This window comes from Crassostrea angulata, chromosome 4 (assembly GCF_025612915.1).
Source record: "Crassostrea angulata isolate pt1a10 chromosome 4, ASM2561291v2, whole genome shotgun sequence".
Lineage (NCBI taxonomy): Eukaryota > Metazoa > Mollusca > Bivalvia > Ostreida > Ostreidae > Magallana > Magallana angulata.
Window position 1 is genome coordinate 24,151,655 of NC_069114.1, and position 25,905 is coordinate 24,177,559.

At 33.8% G+C, this 25,905-nt stretch overlaps 1 protein-coding gene across 1 annotated transcript; it reads right to left on the bottom strand.

The window, feature by feature from the left end:
* Positions 1 to 639: 639 nt before the first annotated feature.
* LOC128180267 (uncharacterized) lies at positions 640 to 25,791 on the bottom strand. The gene is made up of 6 exons (XM_052848237.1): positions 25,317 to 25,791; positions 17,905 to 18,079; positions 13,562 to 13,785; positions 11,143 to 11,352; positions 5,418 to 5,513; positions 640 to 1,689 (listed from the first exon to the last, which is right to left on the bottom strand). The coding sequence occupies exons 1-6, from the start codon at positions 25,396 to 25,398 to the stop codon at positions 1,112 to 1,114; spliced, it is 1,365 nt and encodes a 454-aa protein (XP_052704197.1). The 5' UTR covers positions 25,399 to 25,791; the 3' UTR covers positions 640 to 1,111.
* Positions 25,792 to 25,905: the final 114 nt, after the last annotated feature.

Genomic DNA, 25,905 nt, shown 5'->3' on the forward strand with positions numbered 1-25,905 from the left:
TGTCTGATAAATTCCTTGCAGAATACTAATGACAGTACAATTATATACAAAGTCTATGCGAAAAAAAGTCCCTAGCTCTTTTATTTACGAAATGTATACATGCTAGATAACTATAGTATAATAAATAATTAATAGTTCATGTCATAGACATGAGTTGAAAGTCTAGATTGGAAAAAATGAAGAAAATATAACATTTATTTAGCATATAACTAAAAGTTCAGAGTTGGATTTCAAAAGTGGCAGAAAACATTTTTTTGATTTTGCTTTTAAATCAAAATAATTGTGTTAAACTAGAGCAAGGACACATTTTTCATTGCACAAAATATCTCTAAAAAATATCCTATCTATTAAGCTTATAATACTTTCTTATATAATTCACTTGACAAAAATCAAAATTTGGATTTAAGACCCTATTTCATTTGAAGCAAGGGGATTTGTTCAATACCATCAACTCGTATTAGTACTTTTAGTACTTTGATTTGATAACGTTTATTCGTCCATTTGGTAAATCAAGCCATAAATCATCATGATTATGAAACATACATGTATGTACATAGCTTTGTGTATTCAATTCAAACGTATGCTGCGATCGCCCTAACGGTTGGACCGTAAAAACATGATTAAAAAGAGGACAACATCTAACAATGTAAACAGTATTTAATGTTGTCTTTGACTGACGTCAATTTATGAACACGGCAAAATAATGAGTTTCAAAGCGGAACTAGAAAAGGGTTCAAAGGATGCGTAAATTAATATAACACGCAGTCACATTGATTCAAAATGGATTTATCGTTATCCAATAAAGGAGGGGGGATATCTCAGTTGATAAAAATAGAATGTGGTAGTTACGAAGATTCTCCGAAGATTACCAGCTTCGAAGGTCTTGATAAATAATTTTTCATTATTTGAAAATTAGATATGATAGTATTAGTCTTTTGAAAAATTAAGGCAATTTTTCTCAATAAAACTTAAATTATGTGTTAGATTGTATAAAGACAAACCATTCGTTAATTAAGGTAAAATAACTGCCGGCAATCGATTAAAAAATTGTTCAATTTTATCTCTAGAATTCTTCCTTTCAATAGAACACTTTTCACTTTCAAGAAAACTGCTATTCATCCGAATCATAGCAGAGCTGACAGTGATTTGCGGTGTCTCTCATCTGTGCAAAAATTGAGCGCAAATCCAGAAGAAAAATCAGACCGAAAGGTACAGCAATAAACACGATCCCGAAATACCCTACGGTAGCCGCGGATGGTCGTTTATCCTGTGCGCATGTTTTGGAGCGCACATAGGAACTAATTTGTTTTTTATCTACGTACAGAGCTTTGGTGATATTTTCCACGGCTTCCTCGATGTACTTGGTGTTCGTTATGTTGATAAAGGTTGTCCTTTCTTGACACGAGGTAGGCGATGGCGTCACTTGGACAGTTACAGTAGATGGCGCCAAGATTGTCGTATAGACTACAGTTGTCGGAACCATTGTTGTCATGGTAGTGGTAAGCAGCGACTGCACATAGGAAATGGTTGTTTGGGGGATGTAAGTGGTAAAGTTATTCATAAACGTCTCTGTCGCTGTGACGGTGATATTGAAACAGCTGGTATATATGTAGGTCGTGTCCACGGTGCTGGGGGTCACGGTGACAGTACTTGTACTGATGGGAGAACTTACCGCGTTTGTGTGAAACGCTGAAATTAAAACATAGGTTATTGTTGTAAACCATTAATTTTAATTATAAACAGACATAACGTTTATGAGCCAGAAATGTTACACGAAGCCCCGTGCACTTGCCCAACCCACTCTTCTGTCCAAGGCGGGTACGAGTCGGAAATAAACACACATGGTGGGGATCTGAACCACTTTAGAGACACTTAGAGACATTATGTGGAATGAGGAATTATCAAGGGAGCACTTGAACGACCAATCATATCATGCACTTTGATATAAAAAGTTTTTAAAAACCAATTTGGAGAGGATTTTTTTTTTAAGTTGATAGTTTACAGTCTGATTGCAAGCAGGTTGTAGACACATACCACTAGAGCTTCTTCTTGCAATAAACACTTTAAAAAAAAAATTCATATAGAAAATTGAATTTTGAATGGTAACATCAAAATTGATAAAGAAGTTTTGCGAAAAGGTTTTTTTTTCAATTTGCCTGTCAATAATAAATTAATGGTATAGAGTGTTCACGTTAGAGGGAGCGTTCCATTAGCTCTTACTTATAAGTTTATCAAGTTAATTACGGTAAAATATTTGTATTTCCAATGAGAATTAGGTTTCGTGGATTTTTTAAAATGCATTTTGCAGTGACTTTCCACTAATCATAAATTCACTAATCACTGTTCAACATTGCATCCTCCAAAAATCTCAATGTTTCATGACATGTATTTCAACCACATACCCTTTGAATCTCGTCAAAATCGTATTTTGAAAGAAGGTGTTGCAGTTCCTATGCTAATTTTCCCTAAAAGAGTTGCAGATAAAATAGAAAAATCAAAGTTACAGAATTCGATGTAAAAAATTTTTTCATGCAACGCTGTACATAAAGCTGTGTAGAATTTTACTGTAGATTCCTTATTTTACGCGAGTACTTAATTCCGCGATTCAACGATTTACCATCAAATCGCGAGAACATAAAATCGCGAATGCCGAAATTTTATCTTACTTTCATGTTGTTTACATGTGTCCCAAAATTAAAAGCAAGATTTTAAAATTCGCGAGACGGGCTTCTCGCGATTTTACGCGGATATTAATTCCTGGCGTATAATTAGGAATTTACAGTATTTGGAAAGTTTTTACTAACTAATTTAAGACCATGAAATAAAGAAGATGGGGGAATAAGGTAGCGCAAATGCCCATTCAGTTCAGTCGTAAAATACAATATTGAATTTATTTTTTCCAATTAAATCTATTCAAATATATTTTAATTCAAGTTTGCAAAAGCACAACTTCAGATACATTTAGTTTTTAATATATTTAACAAAAGATAAGAAAAAAAATATTGCAATAAATTTCTTCGGTATCGAACCCATAACACAAAACGCGTAGATATGTAAGGTTAGTTATGTCGGGTGCTCTAACCACCGAGCCATATAAGACACAACAAAGTAGGCTGTTTAAATATTATGTGTGACTTAGGTCACGAATTACCGAACTTGTATTATTTTTTCAATACGTTCAGTTGTTGGGATACAAAATGATATTTTCAATGTATAGTGGGTCACCTCTCCATGTTTTTGTTGATTGAAATCGGTTTGTTTTCCATTAGACCTTATTTAAGCTATGAGAAAAATATGGAGCACAGGCCCACTCTATAAAAGAAAATGCCTTGAAGTTTTAAAAAATGACACTATTTGCAGGTTTTGATACATAAACGCCTGTTTAATCAACATATTCTCGGTATTGAACATATTTATAGGTTAAAAATCAATGATACGTTAAATATATATTGTTTTAAATGATATTATAAGAAATATCAGATTGATTTGATATTCTAATTTTTCAGTTTCTTGTTCGACTGTGCATGGGCATTTTACATGCCTTATCCACCCATCTTCTTTGAAAATGGTTACACAGACAAATGTGGTAGAATTCACGCTATATAAAAGGGGAATCCTCATCATTGTGAAAAATGCCTCCTTGAAGAAATAAAATTAATTTAATCTTACGTTTAGAGTAAGACAGTTTCTTGAAAACTGCCATTTCCGATTTTTGTTTCAAAGAGGCATTTTTTCAATAAATCTGACTTTTGGACAAAAGTTATTAAGACCTTTGAAATCTAAAGAAAGTATTAAATTTTCCCTTCTTAATTCATGTTTAGATTAGTCGAGTGGTAACGCATCCCGAAATCAACGCATTCGAATCCCGAAAAAGTAGGATTTTTAAAATTTTTTTTATTTTTTTTTAAATAGCATGGAAAGGTAATGTATAGAGATAATTAAAGGATGTCAGAACAAAGTTATTTAAGCTCTTGTTAATGTAATATTTTGCATGCCTGATTTTTTTTTCAACATTACTGTGTGGAGTCCCCGTTATAAACTTGAAAAACATTTTATTCTGAACAAGAGAATTTAAAAGAATGTACTAATAGTATGAATCAATTTAGAAAGTTAATTTTTCACCCTTTTATGAAATAAATGGGTATGCTGATTTCAAAGATACATGTACAGGTTGTTAAAAGCAAACAAAATCATTTTAGAAAGTTTGAATTGGTGATGAAGCAATAGGTTACTGAACATAATTATGTATGGAAAAATTTGTACTTTTTTACTAGACCTAGCGTTTATTTAGATACTATAGAAACATAGGATGATTATTATTACAACTCTGACGGTTTTGAAGAGCCAGAATCAGATTTATCCATGTAGCTCCAAAGAATGATATTTTAAACACGCTGGACAGTAGATATCAAATTGAGATATATTAACATTCGAATACAGAAAACATGTATATGGTTATCTTTCTAACTGTATTTGGTGGTTGCCGTGTTCGATAGAAATGCGCATAAAAATTTTGTTTATTTTGTCTTCGTACGAAGCATACCCGTTGTGTACATATAGTCGTCTACGTAATGTGTCTATATTTAGATGTGGCTCTCAAGCGATACGGATATTTAAAGGTCCTTTCCACGTTAGGGAATAGTCCCATTGTTTTGCAACACCTTCTTTTTGCTTAAAACTCATTTGTAAAATTTTTTTTTTTTTAATTTTAATTAAATTACCGATGAGTTTGAAGCAAATATTTCACCCGATGTGACAGCTTGAAAAAAAAATTCAAGATGGCGGCGACACATACCTTGTGTATTATTAGGTATAGAGTATTTATTTTCATTATGAGAAAAATTTATAACGTCAGGTGTCTGTGGTTGGTAGTTAAAGTCTGTCCAAAGTTATCGCTTCCATCATCTTTTGATGTTTTTTGATAAAAAAAAAATATACATACTTGTGAAAGAAATACAGCTGAAATCGATATATAAGGGATATTTAAGATATCTTCATTGACACATTATCATTTTTCACTCAAAAGTTCACAGGAACGTAAACAAATTTATTACGGAGATTTATAATGGGAAATGTTTAATCTTTTCATCATTTGGAAGTCACTCGGAATACCTTGCACAATTTTTTAACATTACCATCCGGGCTGTTTCATGGCTGATGCAATGCAAAATCCCCGCAGACTTTCTATTTTAGGTTGTGTATTGAAACCTAAACCTGAAGCGGTAGAGGGGGCGTTTCAAAACAGATAATCTGGATTTTTTTCATATTAGTGGATGAACGTAGTTTTAGCACAAAGGTATTTATGATTATCGAAATATCAAGCGAACAAAAAATGGTGGAAGAAAAAACTCAGAGAGAGAGAGAGAGAGAGAGAGAGAGAGAGAGAGAGAGAGAGAGAGAGAGAGAGAGAGAGTTACCAATGGTATTAGAACAAGTAGACGAAGGCGTTTCATCATTATTGTCAGATATCGTTATAGATCCAGTGTTGATGTCTGATATGGATTTGATTTCTCCTGTGGATGATAAATTCATGACATTTATATTATGTGCCACAATGGTTAAGTAGTAGTACTGCATAACATTTATTAATATATAACTAGTATATTTACACCCACCAAATGTAATTCCCTCTATTTCTTACGAAAATTGATTTGACATTCATAGCTCTGTATAAACTGTCAGGAGTGAAATCTACACACCCCTTTTATAGATTGTTTGAAACCTTCAGTAACCATGCATCACCATGTAACATGTAACGTGTATCATATATCATTATTTCTGTAGGTTATGCTGTTTCAAATAATGACAGTCTCCATGATTTCTCAAACTTCTCTCTGCTTTTCTGTTAGGGAGAAATAAGTCTTCTAAAAAAAAGGTTGGAACCCGTGATATGAAAGACGTACTCTTTATGTTGTGAAAAATTTAAACAGTTCTCTTTAATTCGTCAAAGTTCAAATAGACCGAAACAAAAGAGCTGGTCATGACTATAATAAAGTGAAATTAGGTAAATTTGAAAAATCTTTATTATCTAAATATTATTTCTTCCTTTGTTTTCTTTCTATAGACTCCTATTTCCTTGTCAAAGAAGGATATTATCTGCAAGTGTAGTGATTTTGTGTAAGCTCGACATTTAAGAATCATTAAAGATGAATTCAAATACATTAACATTTATTACATTACCTAAAGTTTATCACCTATTACTAATATTGTTTTAATATACTTTTAGACATTTTAAAAACCAAACTTTGAAAATTTAATTGATACTTTAAAGTATGTACATGATCATTAAAATGATATTTAAATAAGTTAACATGTACATCAACATACAAATGTTAATGAACCTATTCATGCAAATCTAGTCATTGAATCAAACATGTTTAAATTCAAGACAAGTGGCCAATTGGCCATAACGGTCACCTGAGTAGCATATAACCCATGTACAAACTTATTGAGGAGTCTCATATATGCATTTAATTAGTTTTCAATCTGGAGTAGAAAAATTATAAATCTGTAATGACGACCACCTGAAATCTTTTAAAAAGAACCACGAAACCTATAATTATGGTGAAAAACTTAAAGATCTGGTCTACAAAATCATGAATTCAAGTTTCCTTTCAGATGTGTGGGAGTAAAGAAGGTAGTTTTTAAACATTATATGCATTAACACCTATACATCCATTTTGGCCCTGCTCTAGAGTCTAAACCCATACTCCAGGGGAAATAAAATTTAAAATTTTAGTAGAGGACTTCTTGCTTAACAAAATTATGAAGTCAGTTTTTCAATATAGATATGTGAGAATAAAGAAGAAGATTTTTAAACATATATTGCCCCCCCCCCCCAATGTCCTGAACCCCTGACCCAGGGGCCATGAATTTCACAATTTTGGTAGAGGAGTTAGTGGACATTATCAGCATGTACCAGTATTCAGTTTTTTACCTACATGTGTGGGAGTAAAGAAGAAGATTTTTTTAAGATTTAATACATTTTTACTATATGGCCATATTGGCCCCACCCTAGAGCCCGAATTCCTGACACAGGGGTCATGAATTTCACAATTGTGGTAAGGGGCTTCATGGACATCATAATCATGCATTTAGGTTTTAACAAATATATATGGGAGTATAGAAGAAGACTTTCTAAGATTCAATACATTTTTACTATATGGCCATATTGGCCCCACCCCAGAGCCAGAACCCATGAACCAAGGGGCATGAATTTCACAATTTTGGCAGAGGGCTTCAAGGACATCATAATCATGCAACAGTTTTTTACTCACGTGTGTGGGAGTAGAGAAGAAGATGTATAAAAATTTGGCTTTTTTTGCATATTTGGCCCCACCTGTGGTGCCCCGGGGGTAGTAGAGCCATGAATTTCACAATTTAGATTCCTCTTACCATAGAAATGCCTCACATCAAAAATGGCCACAATTGGACTTGTAGGTTTTAATTACAAGTTAAAAATATAAAATTGTTAACGCATGACGGCCGTTGCACGACGACGAACGAAAACGGATAGCAATAGGTCACCTGAGTTTACTTAGGTGACCTAATTAAAAATATCAAATTGTGAATTCGATTATATTAAATTTGTTTAACATTCCTTTAAAACAAGTACATGCATAACAATTTGTTTTACAACTGGTCAATTTTTTTAGCCTTGTAATTAATTTAAAAATTGATTTTTTCATTTTTATTCTATAATGTATTTTCAATTATGCCCTGGCAGAAAAAAAATATTTACCTACCTACCGACCTTCAAAATTTAGGGTCGGGTTAGGGAAAACAAAGATGTTTTTAATGATGGTCTTAACGTTTTTTTTATCAAAGGTACTGATGTAGTAATGTACATTAACAATATTTTAGTTATTTTCTTTACTTTTTACGTTCAATTTAATACTTTGTCAAATGGAAAATGAAAATATAAATCTTTGATGATCCATGCAGGTTATGAGGGTTATGCAGAAAAAAATCTACATCCCGCTAACGCGGGTTATGTTTTTTTCTGCAATGTCGCCACCTTCATCTCCATATCACCTCTGCGAATGTAATTGTTATTTTAGATCACGTGATTTTATTTGAGCCTTCTAGTTTCGCAGGAAAAAGCATGCCTCGTGTTTATAGTCTATTTCATAGAATCTAGGTACTTGCAGTCACATATAAAATCTAGAGGTTTATTTATTTTAAACTTTATCTTCATTAATTGGTGGATAAAATGTGTTCTAGAAATAAATGTGACAATACAAAAAATAGTTTTTGTCTGCTGTTGCAACAATTAACATGCTTGTAGAGATCCCCCCTGAGGATTAATTTTCGATCCGCGCCTGACCTAGTAATGTAGCATCAATAGTGAAACAGACTATACTATTTATGCAGAATGTTCATTGAAAATGGCTCGATATACTAAAATATTATGCAAAACACCCATTATTTTTCTAAAAACATGGTATTGCACACCATAAGCATTAAACATGGCTATGATTTTATTAAGCAACCCAATGTTTATAATTTCAACCACTCTACACGTGGTTGAACACGAACGATAACTCTGTTCTGAATATTATCGTTTAATGTAAATAACCGCTAGATGGTGAAATAAGACAAATATCTTAAAAGGTTTTCATGTTTTAACATAAATTCAAGTAGGAAATGATATAAAAACGACCTGGCCCTGGTGCCATAAAACTTTTGATTTCAGTCTCACATTTCCACTATATATTCCTTTTGTAAAAGTGAGATTTAGATCAAAAGTGAGCTCGTCTAAGTTTTATGGCCCCGGGGCCAGTACTTACGTATTTTGAGAATATTATCCGAACACTTATACTTGCGCTCGAAATTTCACAGGAACTGAACAAATCCCGGTGAAGTCTCGTGAACTTTCATTCGAGCAACTCTGGATTTGTTATATACTTAGCAACGATAAAAAAAACATATATGAATCATCAAAGAAAGCAATTTACTGTTTAAATCACAAACGGTTTTCCCCTACATTTACAAATGTTGAACTTTGCAATTACTTGGGTCATATCTTTTACATATTTAAATCTGCATTTCACGATACCAAAACGTACATTTTTTGAAATGGTGTCATTTAATATCATTTGTCAAAGTAGAGTATTATATATAGCTAGAACTTGTAGATTTTTATTCTACTCTGGTTTTAAAAGTAAAATTTTCTAAATCATTCTAAATAAAATTTTACAAAATCGACTAATCTCGTCGTCTGTTTCTCCGTCAGTGCTTGTCCGCGCCTATCTCTACTCTGGAGAATCACTGGGTGTAAACTCCTGTTAGTGTTTAACTTGCCAAAAATGACATGGTCATTTAGTACAGGAACAAGCTCATATGTTTGAAAAGATTGTAAGTTAACGCAGTTTTTCACCACAATTGTATGGATGTTGGGGATATAGGGAGTAATAAGTTTGGCGATCTTTTACCGCCACCTCTTTCCTTAAAATGGTACACACAAATTTTCTGTCAATATTTGGCAAATGATTTTTTGAAAGGAGCTAAACATTTATTACTATTCATTATGAGTAATCATGCGTATCTCAGAAATACATCTATTGCCACGAATGGTCCGCCATAATCATGAATTGAAGAAAGGGGGAAAATTTACTATAAAGAAGGACTTCCGTGGGGGTAACTTGGCTATTCAAAGGGGGAAAAGTCACGAATTGTTAGCTTTCCGTGGGGGAGACTCTACTACATAAGCATTTCCAGAGGTGGGGGGGGGGGGGGGGGCTGTTGTATAGTCATTTTACTGAGGAGGAAAGATGGTTATCTTTGATACTGATCTTTGGCGGAGGGGACTACATGTATATGGGTTGAGGGGACTACATGTATATGGGTTGAGGGGACTACATGTATAACACTGTGCCGGATAATTATGCCAGTGCCAAGATGGCATTTTTGCACCCGCTTAAGATGCAGTTTCGGAAAAATCCAAGTATACCAAATGATAGACCATTGTCTAGAGAGTATATAACCACTTTTGTTTTTAGTGTGTTTCACCTGACAGGTGGGATATTTACCTTTAAAAATTAATATCCCATCGGAAAATGATAATTCCCATAGGAGAATTGACTCTCCTACAGGAAATATTGACAATCCTATAGGATTTTTTAAAAGTCCTGTAGGAATTATATTTCCTATAGGAGAATGGTAATTCCTGTAGGAATTTGATTCAGACATGTAGTTTTCCTATAGGATATTAAATTTTCCTATCGGATTTTATCAAATCCTATCGGAATTGAAATTCCTATAGGAAGTTCTTGTATTCCGATAGGAAATTTCAAATTACCTTTAGGAATATTGATTTTCCTATGGGAAAAAATATTTTCCTATAGGAATTTTTTTTTGAAAGGTAAATATCTTACCTGACAGGTGAGATACACTGATAAAAAAGGTGGTTGTTAACTCTTTAAGCAAGGGTCTATCATATGGCATATTTGAATTTTTCGATATATGCAGCTTAAGCGGGTGCAAAAATGCCACCTTGGCACTGGCATAATTATCCGGCACAGTGTTGTATATGGGCGGCGGAAAGGGTAAAAAAGGACGTTAATGCAAAACGCACAACTTACTTTCGAAACGTTTACATGTAAACAAACTACACTTTCTCACTTTCCGGGGCTGGTGATGGTGTTTAAAGGAATATCAGAGGTTTATTCCTTTATTCTATCGTCATTTTCCCCTCGATTTTACAGATTCACGCTGGATATTAAGGTGGCTAAAGTGCAGAAAAAAAACATAACCCGCGTAAAAAGCTTCCTTCATCACCCGCATGAATCATCAAAGAAAGCAGTTACTGTTTATATTTACACCTTTCTATTCACAAATTAATAAACTGATCGTAAAAAGTACGTAAAATTACTAAATTATAATTGTTAATAATTGCATCAGGATGTTAGATAAAAAAACCAGCCTACCTTTTTCTATGGGAATTTGAGTATCAATGAGATATTTGAATAGGACATTACATTTATTTTTGGCAGTCCGTGATTTTTCATAGGTTGCTGAAGTTTTTGACCAATCAATAAACGGGGCATGTAGTTCAGTCTTGCCAGTTTTTACAGAGCTATGAATTACAACAATTTGTTTAAGAAATAGAGGGAATCCTACTTGATGGATGTAGATATTTACCTGTGATACACTGTTTTAACTTGACATTGACAGTGGGTCCAGCGGAAGTCTTCCTTATACGGATACAGTTGTCCTGAGTCCCGTTGTTATAATGGATCATAGCGTAACATGCCTCCTCGCTCGCACATTGAGATTTACAATTCGATTCGTCATTTCCAGTAATATCAATAATATCCCCCGTCATTAACTTCTCGGGAGCACAAGTTCCCCCTAGTGGAACAAAGATTTATTATTAGTGCAAGTGCAGAATACACGCACACACACACACGTGTGCACACAATTGAATCGATATGAAAGAAAAAAAAGATATTGCATTCTTACTTACGAGTATTGCTGGTTATGTTTCGTGACACCAGAATGCGTTATTGCGTTACGTATCAAATTATATACCTATTTACTGGCTATGAAGACGATAGCAAGTTTATTGTCCCCCAAGAAAGCAACTATATTTCACGAGGCGAAGCCGAGGGAAATAGTTGCTGTTGAGGGGGACAATGAACTTACTATCGTCCGGAAAGTCAGTAAAGAGGTATTTTATTACACCGAAGAAAACTTTATTTATCGACGATGCAGATTTTCTTTATGGAAAACAGATTAGAGTTATCGGACATTGAATTCAACGTAGCGACTCGGATTACGTCAGAGTTGTTCGGAGTTAAAAGGGACTTGGACATGATTTGAGATGAAAATTTTATTTTCAATTTTTTATTGTGTAAAATGGATTACTTGTGTATTTTGAATGATTCACCAGAATTTGAATGTTAGAAGTCATGTTACAAGAAAGAGACAGGGAAAAGAAGTCGTTGTTATGTAAACAAAGCTCGAGTCTTATATTTGTTTGCAAATAATGTAAAGTACAGAAATTACCATTTCTTTGACAAAATAACTTGTGTCAAACAAGATAAAATGATTCAGTATGTTAAAAAAAAATATTATCAACAACAAAAAGCAACATTAGATTTAATACCAATATATAACACATCCGTAAACAGAAACAGAAATCGAAGCTTTGTTTTAAAACCAGAGAATTCCAACCCCTGTAACTCGCTTGTAACTCGATATATGACTTCCAAATTTTACCAAAGCAATAAAAATAATCTATACTGACCATTCTAGACATTAAACATGAAAAAATAATATATTGACCTTTCTAAAGTTGAAATGGGTGCACTTGCACACGGCCCTAAATAACAGTTTACTGTTTATAACTATATTTGCATAAATACTGTATTTATTATCTTGTGATAAGATATAATATATATTTGCAAGTACACCAATTTCAACTTTAGCCTAAAAGGGTATTAAAAGTAAAAAAAATTATAATTGAAAAGCGGTTTGATTTTTCTATTTCTTGTTGTCGAATACAATCCCTGCATCGACTTTGAAACTGATGCAATGCAAGCGTCGGTCATATTGGTTTTACCAAATAGCCTAACGGACTGGCTCTCTTAACAGTCGGTTATAGTACTTTCAACTACAGATGGAACTGCAAATTTTATTTTAAATGGAATGTGTTAAGATTGATTATCAAAATTGCAATTAAAAACATGTCAGTGAAACATGCGTTAGTTTTATACTCTTAATTATAATGTAAGAAGATGGGTGGATAAGGCGTGTAAAATGCCCATACGCGGTCGGACAGGCTACTAAAAAATTAAAGTATCAACAAATCTGATGGGTTTTTTTTAAATCATTTAAAACAATATATATTTAACGAATCATTGATTTGTAACCTGTAGGTATGTTCAATACTTGGAATATGTTAACTCAAACAGGCGTATACGTATCAAAACCTGCAAATATTGTAATTTTTTAGAACTTCAAGGCATTTTCTTTTATAGAGTGGGTCTGTACTCCATATTTTTCTCATAGTCTAATTAAGGTCTAATGGAAAACAAACCGATTTCAATCATCAAAAACGTGGAGAGATGACCCACTATACATTAAAAATATCATTTTGTATCCCAACAATTGAACGTATTGAAAAAATAATACAAGTCCGGTAATTCGTGACCTTAGTCACACATAATATTTAAAAAGCCGCCTTTGTTGTGTCTGAAATGGCTCAGTGGTTAGAGTACCTGGCATAAGCTAACCGTATATATCTAGGGGTTTTATGTTACGGGTTCAATACCACCAAAATTTCCGACAATGTTTTTTTTTTTCTTATTTTTTGTTAAATATATTAAAAACTGACTATAGTTAGAAATTTTGCTTTTACAAAGTTGTATTATAATATATTTGAATAGATTTAATTGGGGAAAAATAAATTTAAAATTGTATTTCACTTCTGAACCGAATGGGCATTTGCGCCATCCTATTCCCCCATCTTCTTTAACATAAAATTGCTCACGACCAGTCCAGTGGTTTTGTTTTGAGAATTGAAATCTTTTTCATAAAAACGCAAATAGATCAATACCATGTATTCGTTGCTCACAAATGGCACCATTTTCTTCGCCACACTTCTTTTGTTCCCATCGGAATTTATCTCCTTCTTTAACTCTGTAGCATTGTTCGGCTGATTTATATTCCAATTCACCTTCACCTTTGAATAAGGAAAACTTAGCAAAGTCCAAAGAAACACAGTCAATCCAGTTATATCCATATATAGTGTTGGTCAGGCCAATCCATGCTTCTGCAGTCCTAAAGATAGCAGAAAATCTTTGTTATTGGTAAAATACCGATTGGCTCAGAAGAGCTACAATGTAAATATCCAAATGTTGTGCTATTGGTCAGTCAAATAGAACCATTCATCAGACAACAACTTAATTTAAACATATTTATTGATGTAGCCATTCTCTCTGCCAATTTATAATAACTTTCGAACATTAATCACTGTGCAAATTTGACAATGAACAATTGTTATACTATGTCCCAAGCATATTTTTTAAAATTATTCGATATTCATAAAAAAAAAACGTTGTTCATTCAATACTTTGAAAAATAATAAGATTTTGAGACTCCCCCTCTAGCTTGTCAAATTCAGTACTGAGCTAAATATAAAAAAAGTCTACTACGTGAATTTTGCACTACAAGTGGGTTGAAAGTAAAAAGATGATAGCATTGAAAATAGTGCGAGATGTTCCGAGAGAGTTCCAAATTAATAAAAGATGAAAATATTTTTTCTTCTTCCTATTATGTGCTGACCTAGGCATAGAATGTAAGTGTCACCTAAATGCTTCTTATTAACAAGTTTAAACCGGTTAAAAACTAATAAATGTTCGCCAAAGTTCCTAATGTTGATGTGGTGTTAATTAGCTTCTTCTTGAAGTCCTTGATGGTACTGGCTTCTTAAACGTAATTTGGAATGGGTCTGTTAATAAGGATCCCAAACCCTCGCTGCAGACTCCAAGGTTGGTCTGAGCATTGTACTGTACGCAGTAGATTTGACGTCCGCTCTACAAACCTGAAGATTTCCACGAAGAAGGACTAGGGTCTTGCATGAATTGACTCGGGTATTGCATGTTCCGTCCAGTTTAAGGTACCACCTAGATACTTTCCGCTGCTAGCTGACTCTAGTGTGTGTTCCTGTAAGAGATATTTGTTGTTTATGGGTCTTTGTTTCCTGGAGACAGGGATGACTGTACATTCTTGGAGGTGAAATTCATTTGCCATTCTGGTTTCCATTTCTCTAGTGGCTTCAAATTTAGCTGGAGTTGCTCGGCATCTGATATGGAGTTGACTTTCCGATTTTATTTTTGCGATAGAGCAGGCAGTCATCAGCGAATAATCTCACATCTTATGAAGTATACTCTGGCAAGTCATGGATAAAGAAAGAGTAATGGTCCCATCATAGTCCCCTGTGGATCCCAGATACCCCTGGTAGATGATTGAACCTGTAGGGTGACTTGCAGTGTCCGTTTTGCAAGAAAGTCCTTAAAGTTAACCCAGTTTCATATTTTTCCTCTGATGCAATATTGCAGTTTGTGTAGGGGTCGTTGATGTGTCACTTTGTCAAAGTTTGAAAAATCTAACAGTACTATGTCTACCTGATCTCCAAGGACCAGTGACTTGGCCACCTCGTAATCTGTAATCAATAGCTGCGACTCGCATGATCGTCTTTATTTGAAACTGTGTTGTTGATCTTCCATTACTCGGTATATGGCTGCTGTCATAATGATCCATAATTTGGCGGGGCACTATGTGTTCCAATAACTTGCATAAAACGTCAGTTGAGGAGACCGGATGGTAGTTTGAAGCTAGGTGTCTCATTCCTTTTTAAAATATTGAGACAATGGGTGCTTCCCTCCAGTCGTCTAGTACCTTTCCAATACCGTATCAAGCGAAAGTTGGAATAGTTTTGTCAGGATTGATGCGACTTCCACAGCAAAGATGTTTTCATCATGAAAGTTGGATGTTGACTGTCTCCTTTGGGTGGCATATCTGAAAAAGTTCTTTCTTTGTACATTATAAACCAAGTGAAACTAGTTATTCAAGATTTCTGCCTTTGACAATGTGTCACTATGAAGTCCGTCAGGGACTTTGAGCGAAGAAACGCCACTGTTAAGTCCCGTGTTTGGTGTTTACTGTATAGGACCACAATCTCTTCGAGTCCTCGCAGATCATTTCCTGTGAATACTTGTCCCTGGCTAGATGTTTGAAAATGTTATATTTTTGCCAACTCGTGAAAAAGATTAAAAAGCCGTAAAGTATGGGAACATATCTATCGAATCTGACGTCATAATGCATAAATAGTATTTAAATTTTTTTTTTTAAAAAGCATCATACAATCAAATTAATTATGACGTCATAATAGAGTAAGCAAATCAAAGCATCATTGCAATGACAGTCACGTGATCCGTGTCCTTTTCCCCCTAATTGACTATAATTAAGTTTGTGATGAGGGTGCAAAGTCCTTTACGCTGATTGTTGACTATATCTGTCGGTCTGTTTGTTTTAAGTGATGATGTCAGAAGTTTACTCCAAATCGAGGATGATGTGGTGTTATCCAGTGAGTTGCTACTACACTCTGATAACCAAGAATTTGTGTTGTTGCTTGGTGAAACATCATAGGTGTTCAATGTTGTTGAATGGTTACAACTATTTTAGCAAGTACAATACCAAGTGGTTGATATTTTTTCCTTATTGTTGGTATGAATCATCTGATATACTCATGCACTTTGCATGGAACCATTGGTTGCTGTCACCACAAGCTACAGCTTTTTTATTCGATTTACACGGTGTCTCACGAACCCCACACTGTGAAATTGATCTTAACAGACATCACACAATTAAAAAAACAGAACTAGGCAGAATGTCTATACCTCTTTCACTGGTACCATTATTTTGCAAGATACATTTTCTAAGTAAACTGTATATCCCAAAACATTCAGATCCTTGTAATGCTTCTTTTAAAATGAATACAGTGCATGTTTATTTATTTGCAATTATAGACATAAGATGGGATATATAGATAATCATAGATACGCAGATGTGAAAAGTCTAACTATAAGCAGTTTACGAGATCATGCGCGGATACAGAAAATTTTCGCGCCACGCCAGAACAAATAATATATCTCCCACCCTTTACCGACATGCAAATTTACGATAGATTTTGAGAATTGAGCTTATATTCTAGAAGCAAAATATTAGATTCATTTACGTGTATATGGCAATTAATTAAAGCTGCTTGGTCCGATTTTGTTGTTATTACAGTATCAAATTTTTTTCCATACAAACCATTTATCTTAGAAAGTTATGGACTTTCTCCTATTTACACCAGCAGAATCAGTCTCCTTTCAAAGTTAGAAATATTCAAAGTAAATAAAAATAATTTCTTTTTGGGCAAACGAAAAAACAAACCAAAGTGCATCACGGGAATTTTTAGAAAAGGAAACCGTTTGGTTTCGTCCCCCAAATAATTGGGGTTACTAGTATTCAGCCAGCATGCTATGCATCGATTGTAAAGAAAGCAAACTTCAGAAATATTAGCGAACAAAACGTACACATGTTTATTTGTAATTTGTCTGATTATTTCGACCTTTATTTAATACGATATCAAAGTCGTAATACAACCATGATACCCGTCTCGTCGTCAGGGGTGAAATAACGCGGTACCCTTTTATGTCGTTTGTTTGTTAGCAAATTTTGTACGTATTTTTCTTCATTGAAATTTGGCATCATTGACTAGAAAAAACTACTGCAATGTCTATTATTGTACATATACTAAGCATAACCATCGTTTAAAAGCCGGCATAAAATTTGATATAAAATCGGACCAAGCAGCTTTAATTGAAGGAAAACCATTCCAGGAAAGGGGTGCGTTGATACAGACGCCACTTCATCTACATCAATTCATTGCCAGATTAGTTTAGCGAAGAACTTATTTTTCCGAACAAATAACTAATGTGTCCGAAAAAATCCCATTTCGTCCGAACAACTGCAAATAACTTATTCGTCGTAACAAATATTAACTACATGTAATTGCTAATTCGTCTAGTTCGTCCGAACAAATCCTTATTCGTCCGAACAAATAACTTATCCGTCCGAACATATATTAGCTAATTCGTCTAAACAAATCCTGATTCTTCCAAATAAATCCTAATACGCCCGAATAAATTGCTAATTTGTCTTAACAAAAAGGATCAACTGATTTTTTTTTTCATCAGGCCCTTCCATGCTGTCGTAAAATATGAATAAATCCATATCCATGTAAAACCGCTATGGTATTCTCAAAGATTGAGCGAGTCTGGCTGTGACGTAAATAAGCTAGCAGCCAATCAGATTAACTGTTTTACATTATAAATTTTCATGGATACGCACGCTTCCTTGTTCCAGTCGCTGCTGGAGTTAAACAACTGCTGCACCATAAACCATTTCTGCCAGCTCCTCATTGTCAACAGTGTTGCGTTCAAAATGGCACATGCATGTGTTGCCTCGTTGTAAGAAAGTTTTTTCTCGTTGATGTAAATGATTTTCATATGATAATCCATATCGTCTACAATATAAAAAAAAACAAAACGAAATATAGACATCAATTGATATTTTCGTGTTTAGCTTTTCTGGGTTACTATGATAAAATTGTTTTAAAACTGGTTTTTTTTTTTATCTATGAAAAAAATTGATTTTCAAAACCTTTCATGACACAACCAAGAGTGTGCTTTTAATGATTCAAAAATTTATACACATTAAGTAGTCACCGAAAAGAATGTTTCAAACATACGATTTCCTTTAATTTTTTTCCACTAAAAAGGTCAACTTATGAGTAAACTATGTGCAAAATATAAAGTAAATTGACCGGATAGTTTATCTGTTTATTGCGCTCAAATTTTGGTCGTTCAAATCATCCCCGACATTTTATATAGGATTATATAGAAAAAAGGGGGTTATCATTTTAAATGTTTGTAAACAAAAATTACAAACACACTATTTTCTTTTATGTTTTCTCATGCTGCACAACCTCACCGCAGCTCCGTTTTTGCTGTCTGATAAATGAACTCAACACTTGTGCATGATGAAATATGTCATTTATTAAAAATGACGAAAGTAAAGAAAAATATAAACAACATAGTAGGGGATCGGGATCAGACCCAAAACTGTTCACACAAAATGTTAAATAACTTATCAATATGCTGATCCCCTTAAATTACAGAAAAACAATATTTTGTTCAAAATTATATACGATATATACAAAACCAGCAAAAAGATAGCACCTCAAAAATAGGGGATGGTGGTGGGTGTATTAAAACATTACTCATGCTAACACTCTCAGAGATGAGGACAGAATGACCCTACTCTCACTGGTCAGATACTGACCGCATCAAACCACGTGACCATATCGTTTAATTTGATTGGCTATTAAATTTAATTTGTGGAGAATTACACCATGGAATTTTTAACAAGTACATAATAGGTCACTGGGAGGTTTTTAGACTAGGAATTTGGGCTTAAAATAGACATGGACAGTGACCACTGCAGGGAAATTACATGATATGGCCAACGACCTCTACAAGGCCTGGGAAAGAAACATATCTAATCAAACATAAACATGAAAAATACAATGTATAAGCAAATAAAATTATAGTATTCAACACATAAATACAATTATTAACATAATTGTTGTTTTAATTTTCAGCGATGGAAGGATAACGTACGAGTAAACGATTTGCCAAATTAACTTTTAAATATTTATTGAGGTATAACAATTAGATTTTACCTGTGCATGTACGGGTTGATCATGTCGCAAAAACAGATTATGAAAAATTAGATAATTGATTTTTCTGCAAGCATGTCCTTTCTACCACCCTTTCTCCCCGAAAGATTTTTCCATTATAGTTTATGGTTGAAGACCATGGAAGAGGGAGCCCTTCCCCTTGGTTGGATGGTGTACACATCCCACTTTATCCCCGGATATTCTTTCCAAATGCTTTAAAATAGATATATCTATGCATATATGGGATATTTTCTCCTTTTGTCGACCGCTTACGTCACAGTCAAGACACAAATGATGTTATATATATATGATTCAACTACTTTTCTTGAGCTCGGTGTGACTACGCCACTGCAAATAGAATTTTCGAAGAAAAAAATGGGTGTGACGACTTTCTTGTTTTTTGTGTAGTAAATTTTTTAATTTTATTTTTGTTTTAATTTTAATGAAAATAATGAAAACTATTAGGTTGCTATAATTAAGGTAGCTCGCGGGTTTACCTGCTTGTGAGAAAACCTACCTTGAAAATTTGTCCACGTGATCCATAGGTTTCAGAGTTTTATTTCTAAAATTTATTTGAGATTCGTCTGCGCGGTAATAATGTTATCGTGTTTCAAATACAGTGTCGTTGAAAAAATCAAGCAACGCCATTTCAATGAAATATTTAGTAAAATGCACATCTTAGCCGAGAAACGCACTACAAAACTATGCTCCAAACTTTTAAACGATTCAGACGAAATTAATTATACTCAATACAATAACGGAGGAGATAATTATGAATCAATTCATAAAAAATAATCATTATGTGTTCTCGGCTAGTTTTTGGCAAAACAACTTTAAAGATTGAAAAGATTTCTCAAAACCTTATATTTTCATTACAACGTTAGCTCGACGTCAGCATTTCCTTAGTCTGAGAACCCTAAATTAAATTGAAATGCATTTATTGACAAGACTAGCTGATTAACACATTTTAGAACATGTAAATACTAATTAGACATTATTGTGAATGTTATCAAATGCACAAATGCAATTAATGTAAGGCTGTAAATATACAGAAAATTGCTATTTTTGTTTTTATCAATCAATGCAAAAAAAATTTGCCAGGCAACTACTGACATCATCAGTTTGTATTCGTATAAGATAATTTGCTGAACAGAATTTTAAAAAATTAGTTAAATTTACCGAAGATTGTAAAAAAAAAGCGAAGTTAATGCATAAGGCTCAATTAATCTAGTTATCTTTTTTTAAACATGATTTTAAATGGAAGAGTTCCAACGCACACTCATACTTTTTAGAACAAAATGTAACAATGATTGTGACGTCTTTGAATTTTCAGCACTTGATAATTATAAATGTTTGTATAAACAGTAATAAACTGCATTTAAGTTTTTTGAAGTATTTCCTTTGATGCCTCTAAACATCCCAATAGTCATTAAAAAAATGTATGAATTTACTTTGACGGTCAACTCTTTACGTCGATTCCTATTGTGACCCGCGAGCTACGTTAATACAAAATCCAGCCTCTTTGTTGATACTAGTCACAACAAAGCCTAATAATAAATTGTTTCATGGTAGCCATGGGAGCTTTAAACCTCAAAGGTTTTCGAAAATTAAGCTACAATATCTGCAAAAAGAGATAAAAAAAAATCAAGAGAGTTTTGTAAATGCGTAACAGTGGGCAGCGCTGTTCCAAAAGAACGTCGATTATTCAATTTTGTGTCTTTTACTAATTTTCAGTCTAAAGTTTAGCATTTTCTGTCATGTAATAATCTTGAACTTTTAATTAGATTGACCCTTGTAAATTTAAACTTGCGTTTGAATTTTGAATTTTTTACAAATCCGAAATACTGTTTTAATGAAATGAAATGCTACAAATCATCATGACATGATACGTTGTTGAATTAAATATGTGAAACAATCTGAAATCACAATTTTCATCGATTTTTGAAATGTTCCTAGCGGATATTCAAAAGACTTCCATAGTATGAGGTTTAAAAATGGCGCCGATTACGATAGACCCATTAAGGTTGCACTACAGTATTAAATTTTACTATATATTCTTACTATTCTTACCAAAATTGCACAACTTTAGATACAGATTAAAAATTCAAAACGAACTTCTGGAAAAAATCCTCTTGACAACTTTTTGAACAACGCTTCATTTACAATTTTCTAGCAAAATACACACGTGCATCCAGCAAGGCGTGAGACTTTGTTTACCTCGAAGTTACACAAATGCTTGAAAATCAAGCCCGGGCCTTTTCACCCCCCTCCGGAAACAACACGCATCAAAAATTCAAATGACCTCGCATTATTACAAAAATGGGATAGTTAGACCTCTTACACATTGTTTTTCATCTCATAAAAAAAATCAGCTCCTGTCGCGTGCGGAAACGCCCCGAATTCAAAGGAAAATTCGGGAATTATTTTGGCTCAACCATGTTTTGAACCTTCAGTAAAATACTGTTATGACACCATTAGGTTGGGCTTCGGTGTCTAAGGACGAGAAAAGTTTAACTAATTTGGTTTTTGTGCGATATGCTTATGTGCCATGTATAAATACCATTGTACAATACTAGAGTATGCAAACATCTTTTGCGCTTTTCTAGGAGTAGGGAGCCCTGGGTTGTTACCCTTGAAGATTTTTCTTTGGCTCTATTCCGAATTGTCACTAACATTAACACATGAACATAATTAGTCATAATTTGATAATACTTGTACATGTGACAATTTAATATAAAGAATGCAGTTGCATACCAAAGCTGGATATGGATCTTAACGAACGATCGATTGGTTATTGTCTGGCTGTTTCCATTAGATGTGTTCTCTTTTAACTGGCCTTTTAGAAGGATGTCATTTAGGGAGTGCCCGGTAAACTTGTACAAGTATATTACATGTATGTGGACGAACCTGTAAACGTTTCTTGGTCTGACTTATTTATGCCAAAAACTGACCAAACCCGCCCCGCTGCACACTTCAATTCTTTCAAAATAAAGGAAGGTCATTGGTGTCTACTTTTAAAAAACCAAAAGTCCATTTGTTCAGAAAATTTGTAAAGATTTCAAACTCCTTAAAACGCCAGGAAAACGCCAGATATATCGGACTATGTGAGCAGCAGCATAATTATCGGGTAAGCACAGCTGGTTATAGCGTCGTCAAAGTGTTTTGTTAGTCATAGATCAGCCTGAGATTTTATATAGCGAGTGACGTAAGCTCTAAGAACCAGTGCGCGCGAAAAAGAACGATCAAACCTACAGATTCATCCCATGATGCTCTCTAATGCTTTCTCCCGTAGTACTATGTCAAAAATTGCTGATATTTTACTCGTATTTTACGGGCTTGGTTGTTGGATAGTGAATTTCCTAATTTTTTGTTCCCGAAGAAAAAAAAGATTAAAATTGGTAATCTTATGTGTATTTCTGTGTATTGCAATAAATAAATTCACTGAAATCCCCCGTTTCAGTCATGTTAAAAAAGTGTATTCAATGTACTTTAAAAAAAGTAAAGGGACGACACTCGCCATCTTGGATTTATAGGGGGTCCTCGTTTCAAGCTATATTTTAAACAAGTTCTTCCGTTTTTCCAACGATTTCTGACGAGATCTAGGTTGGAAAATGTTAAAATGACTTATTCCTATCGTCTGACTACATCTGTACGCTGCATAATAAACACATCGTTCCAAAATGTCAGTAAGTATATGCATTTGTAAGGAAGATATTAAAAAATGCTATTGGCAAATTGTTAGCAAAGGTACAACCTCGTCAATGTAAACTAAATAAAAAAAAGAAAAAATAAACAGTGAAAAAATCTATATAGATATTGTTTATTTTTAAATGGGAAGTTACAAACCTACAAAGTGGGTTCCGGGGGCATGGATACAACGTATGCATTTAGCATGTAAAAATAAACAAATTTAAAAAAATGCCCAATGTAACAACAAGGTACAATAGAAAAACAATATACCCCGGGTATATCGGTTACAAATTTGATTAAATTAAAAACACAATTACATTTAACAGACTGATCAATTCTCTCCAAAAGTAAAGAAATATTTTATGGGGAAGTGAGTCTATGTATTTTGTAAGATTTTTTTAAAACTTTGAAATACTCCGCAACCCCCTTCCCAGAGAGAGAGAGAGAGAGAGAGAGAGAGAGAGAGAGAGAGAGAGAGAGAGAGAGAGAGAGAGAGAGAGAGAGAGAGTACCTGTTTGAAGGGGTGTAATTTCCCACTTTTAAATACATGTATAATGGTCCGACTATATGCAATATCTACAAAAAAATTTTAACTGTTTATTTTTTCATTTTATTCCTTTTTATTTAGTTCAAAATGTTCTATTGTTTATTTACTCCCTACTCATGCATGCACAGTTAGCTTAAAAATGGATAGATATGACAGTAAAGTATGGCTCTGGCTAATATATATACATAAAATCTCTATAATAAATAAAATTAAAAACAAATCATATGTCAATGAGGCAGGTATCGCAGTCTATACTGAAATTGCTAGTACACGCATTACAGATGTTTGATCCACCTCTAATTTACCGCGGGAAATTTAACGCGAGTGCACTGTGACGTCATCCATGACTTTAGTTTCTCGACTCAATTACGAAGCATGTAACAAATCTTTTGAGTCTCGCCAAAGCATATGCGGTACTCAAAACATGTCTTCAAACTTTAGGTCACTGTAAATTACGAGTTAAAAGTCGGCCATTTTTGGCATAGCACCACGGGTGAAAACATTAGAGAGCATTATGGGACGTAGACAAAAAATTTTGTTTGATGAACTGTAGGTTTAGCTCGGTTTTTTTTTCCCGCGCACACTGGTTCGTAGAGCTATCTAAACATAAAACGTCACACGTTAACATACCGCCCTCTTACAAAACAGCCACATTAAATAACTAGCGCCAGGTGGGTGTCATTAGGGCTAGTAATTATATTTTGAATGCTCTGTAGAAGATACATTACACTTTATGTTTGTAAAATGAATATAGATAAAAGAAATCCCACCTTATTCATCAATATTTCGAGTCTTTTGTGATAAAGAGATACAGGCAATTGTGCAAGATTGCAAAATACAATTTAAGTCCGAATCAATAATTTGTAAACAAGTTTTCCTTTCACCCGTAGCTCCCCTTTGGTCAATTATCGAGGATTGAGTTTGTTTTCTGTAAATATAAAATGTTTCAAATATCCATATACACTAGCATTCATATAATTCATTAACAAGAATATCAGTATATTAGGTGTTTTAATTACCACTAGGAAATGATTTATAACCCATTGAAAATTCGATAAGTTCATTGAACAAACGGACCGTTTTCTCAAACAGCATTTTGCCACGGAATGGGTCATGTTTAATTTATCTTGTTTAATCAATTTTTTTCAAGCTAATTTTGATCAATTATTGCGTTCTTACTCTACACTTTAATTCTAAAAAAAATTGTTACTTAAAGACACGATCGCAATTCAATTATTTTATTTGATTCATTGCGCTGGATGTTGACAGGTGAATACAAATTAACTACCCTTTACAGTAACAAATCAGCATGAACTAGTTTGTTCTATTTAAAATGAGATGCTCTGCGGGTGTTTTATTACACAACGGACAGAGCAGTAGAAAGAAATTATTTCTATTCGTTTATCTATTGCGCTATGTGCTTACACAGGCTGTTTTTCAATTTGCCAAACTGGAATCACTCCCTCCATTCCGTCCCTTTAAATATCTGTCCTAAATATGATTATGTTTAATACTTGTTACAAAAGTGATTAAAAACTACATGTATATGGCAGGTGAGTTTCTAATAGACAATATGCAATTTAAGGATAATATTCACTGATTTAAGTTAACGAATGAAGTTGATAAGTAAACTCCAAAACATACAAAATGAACAAACACGTCAAAAGTTTCCAAAAGCTTAATCGTTTTACTTTTTCAGGGATAGAATAAATGAGTGAATATCTATTGATTTGAATTTATTAAGGAAAAAGGAACCAGAAAAAAAAAACACTCCGCAAAAATTACCTTCAAGAATGGGCGACAAATTTATCATCCATACAGACGACATGAGGGACAAAGTGAGAAATCCCGCGATGAACAGCCTCATCTTGGTTCGCTCGTCCTTTTCTTTCCTATATCACAAACGTACTGTTCTGTCTCACTGTTCCTTTCCCTCTTTTTTTTTTGCTCACATGTCAAGCTAATGAAAGCAACCCGCGGGACTTACTGCTGCAAGGTCCATCGAATCCAATCAAAGCCTTTCAATTAAACTAAACACGTACCTATTCCCCTAATAAATATCCAATATTTTTTTACAACTTCACTAACGTGCACAGAGTGTCAACTGTTTTGCATTGGAATGGTTGGAGTTTGAAGGAACATTTGTTTCCAGACAAATGCCAGTTGATCAATTTTCTTTCGTGGAACATATGCAAAGAAAATATATACACAGTGAAGGTATACATAAAAGCGGGTAAATACTTAAAACAATTAATTCAATTTGGACACTCGATTTGTAAGCCTGTTGGCATATTGTATTGATTTTGCGTTCATGTGAAATCCTTTTTCATCACTTATTCATTTTTCATAAATGAAAACTACAGACAATTTTATC

Bases quoted from the DNA above. Each gene is read 5' to 3' on its own strand.
- LOC128180267 (XM_052848237.1), bottom strand. From the start codon at position 25,398: ATGAGGCTGTTCATCGCGGGATTTCTCACTTTGTCCCTCATGTCGTCT. The intron at 13,786-17,904 runs GTGCGTATCCAT...TGCTATCTTTAG, and splicing joins AGCGACTGGAACAAGGAAGC to GACTGCAGAAGCATGGATTG. The intron at 5,514-11,142 runs GTAAATATCTAC...TATCATCCACAG, and splicing joins GTTAAAACAGTGTATCACAG to GAGAAATCAAATCCATATCA.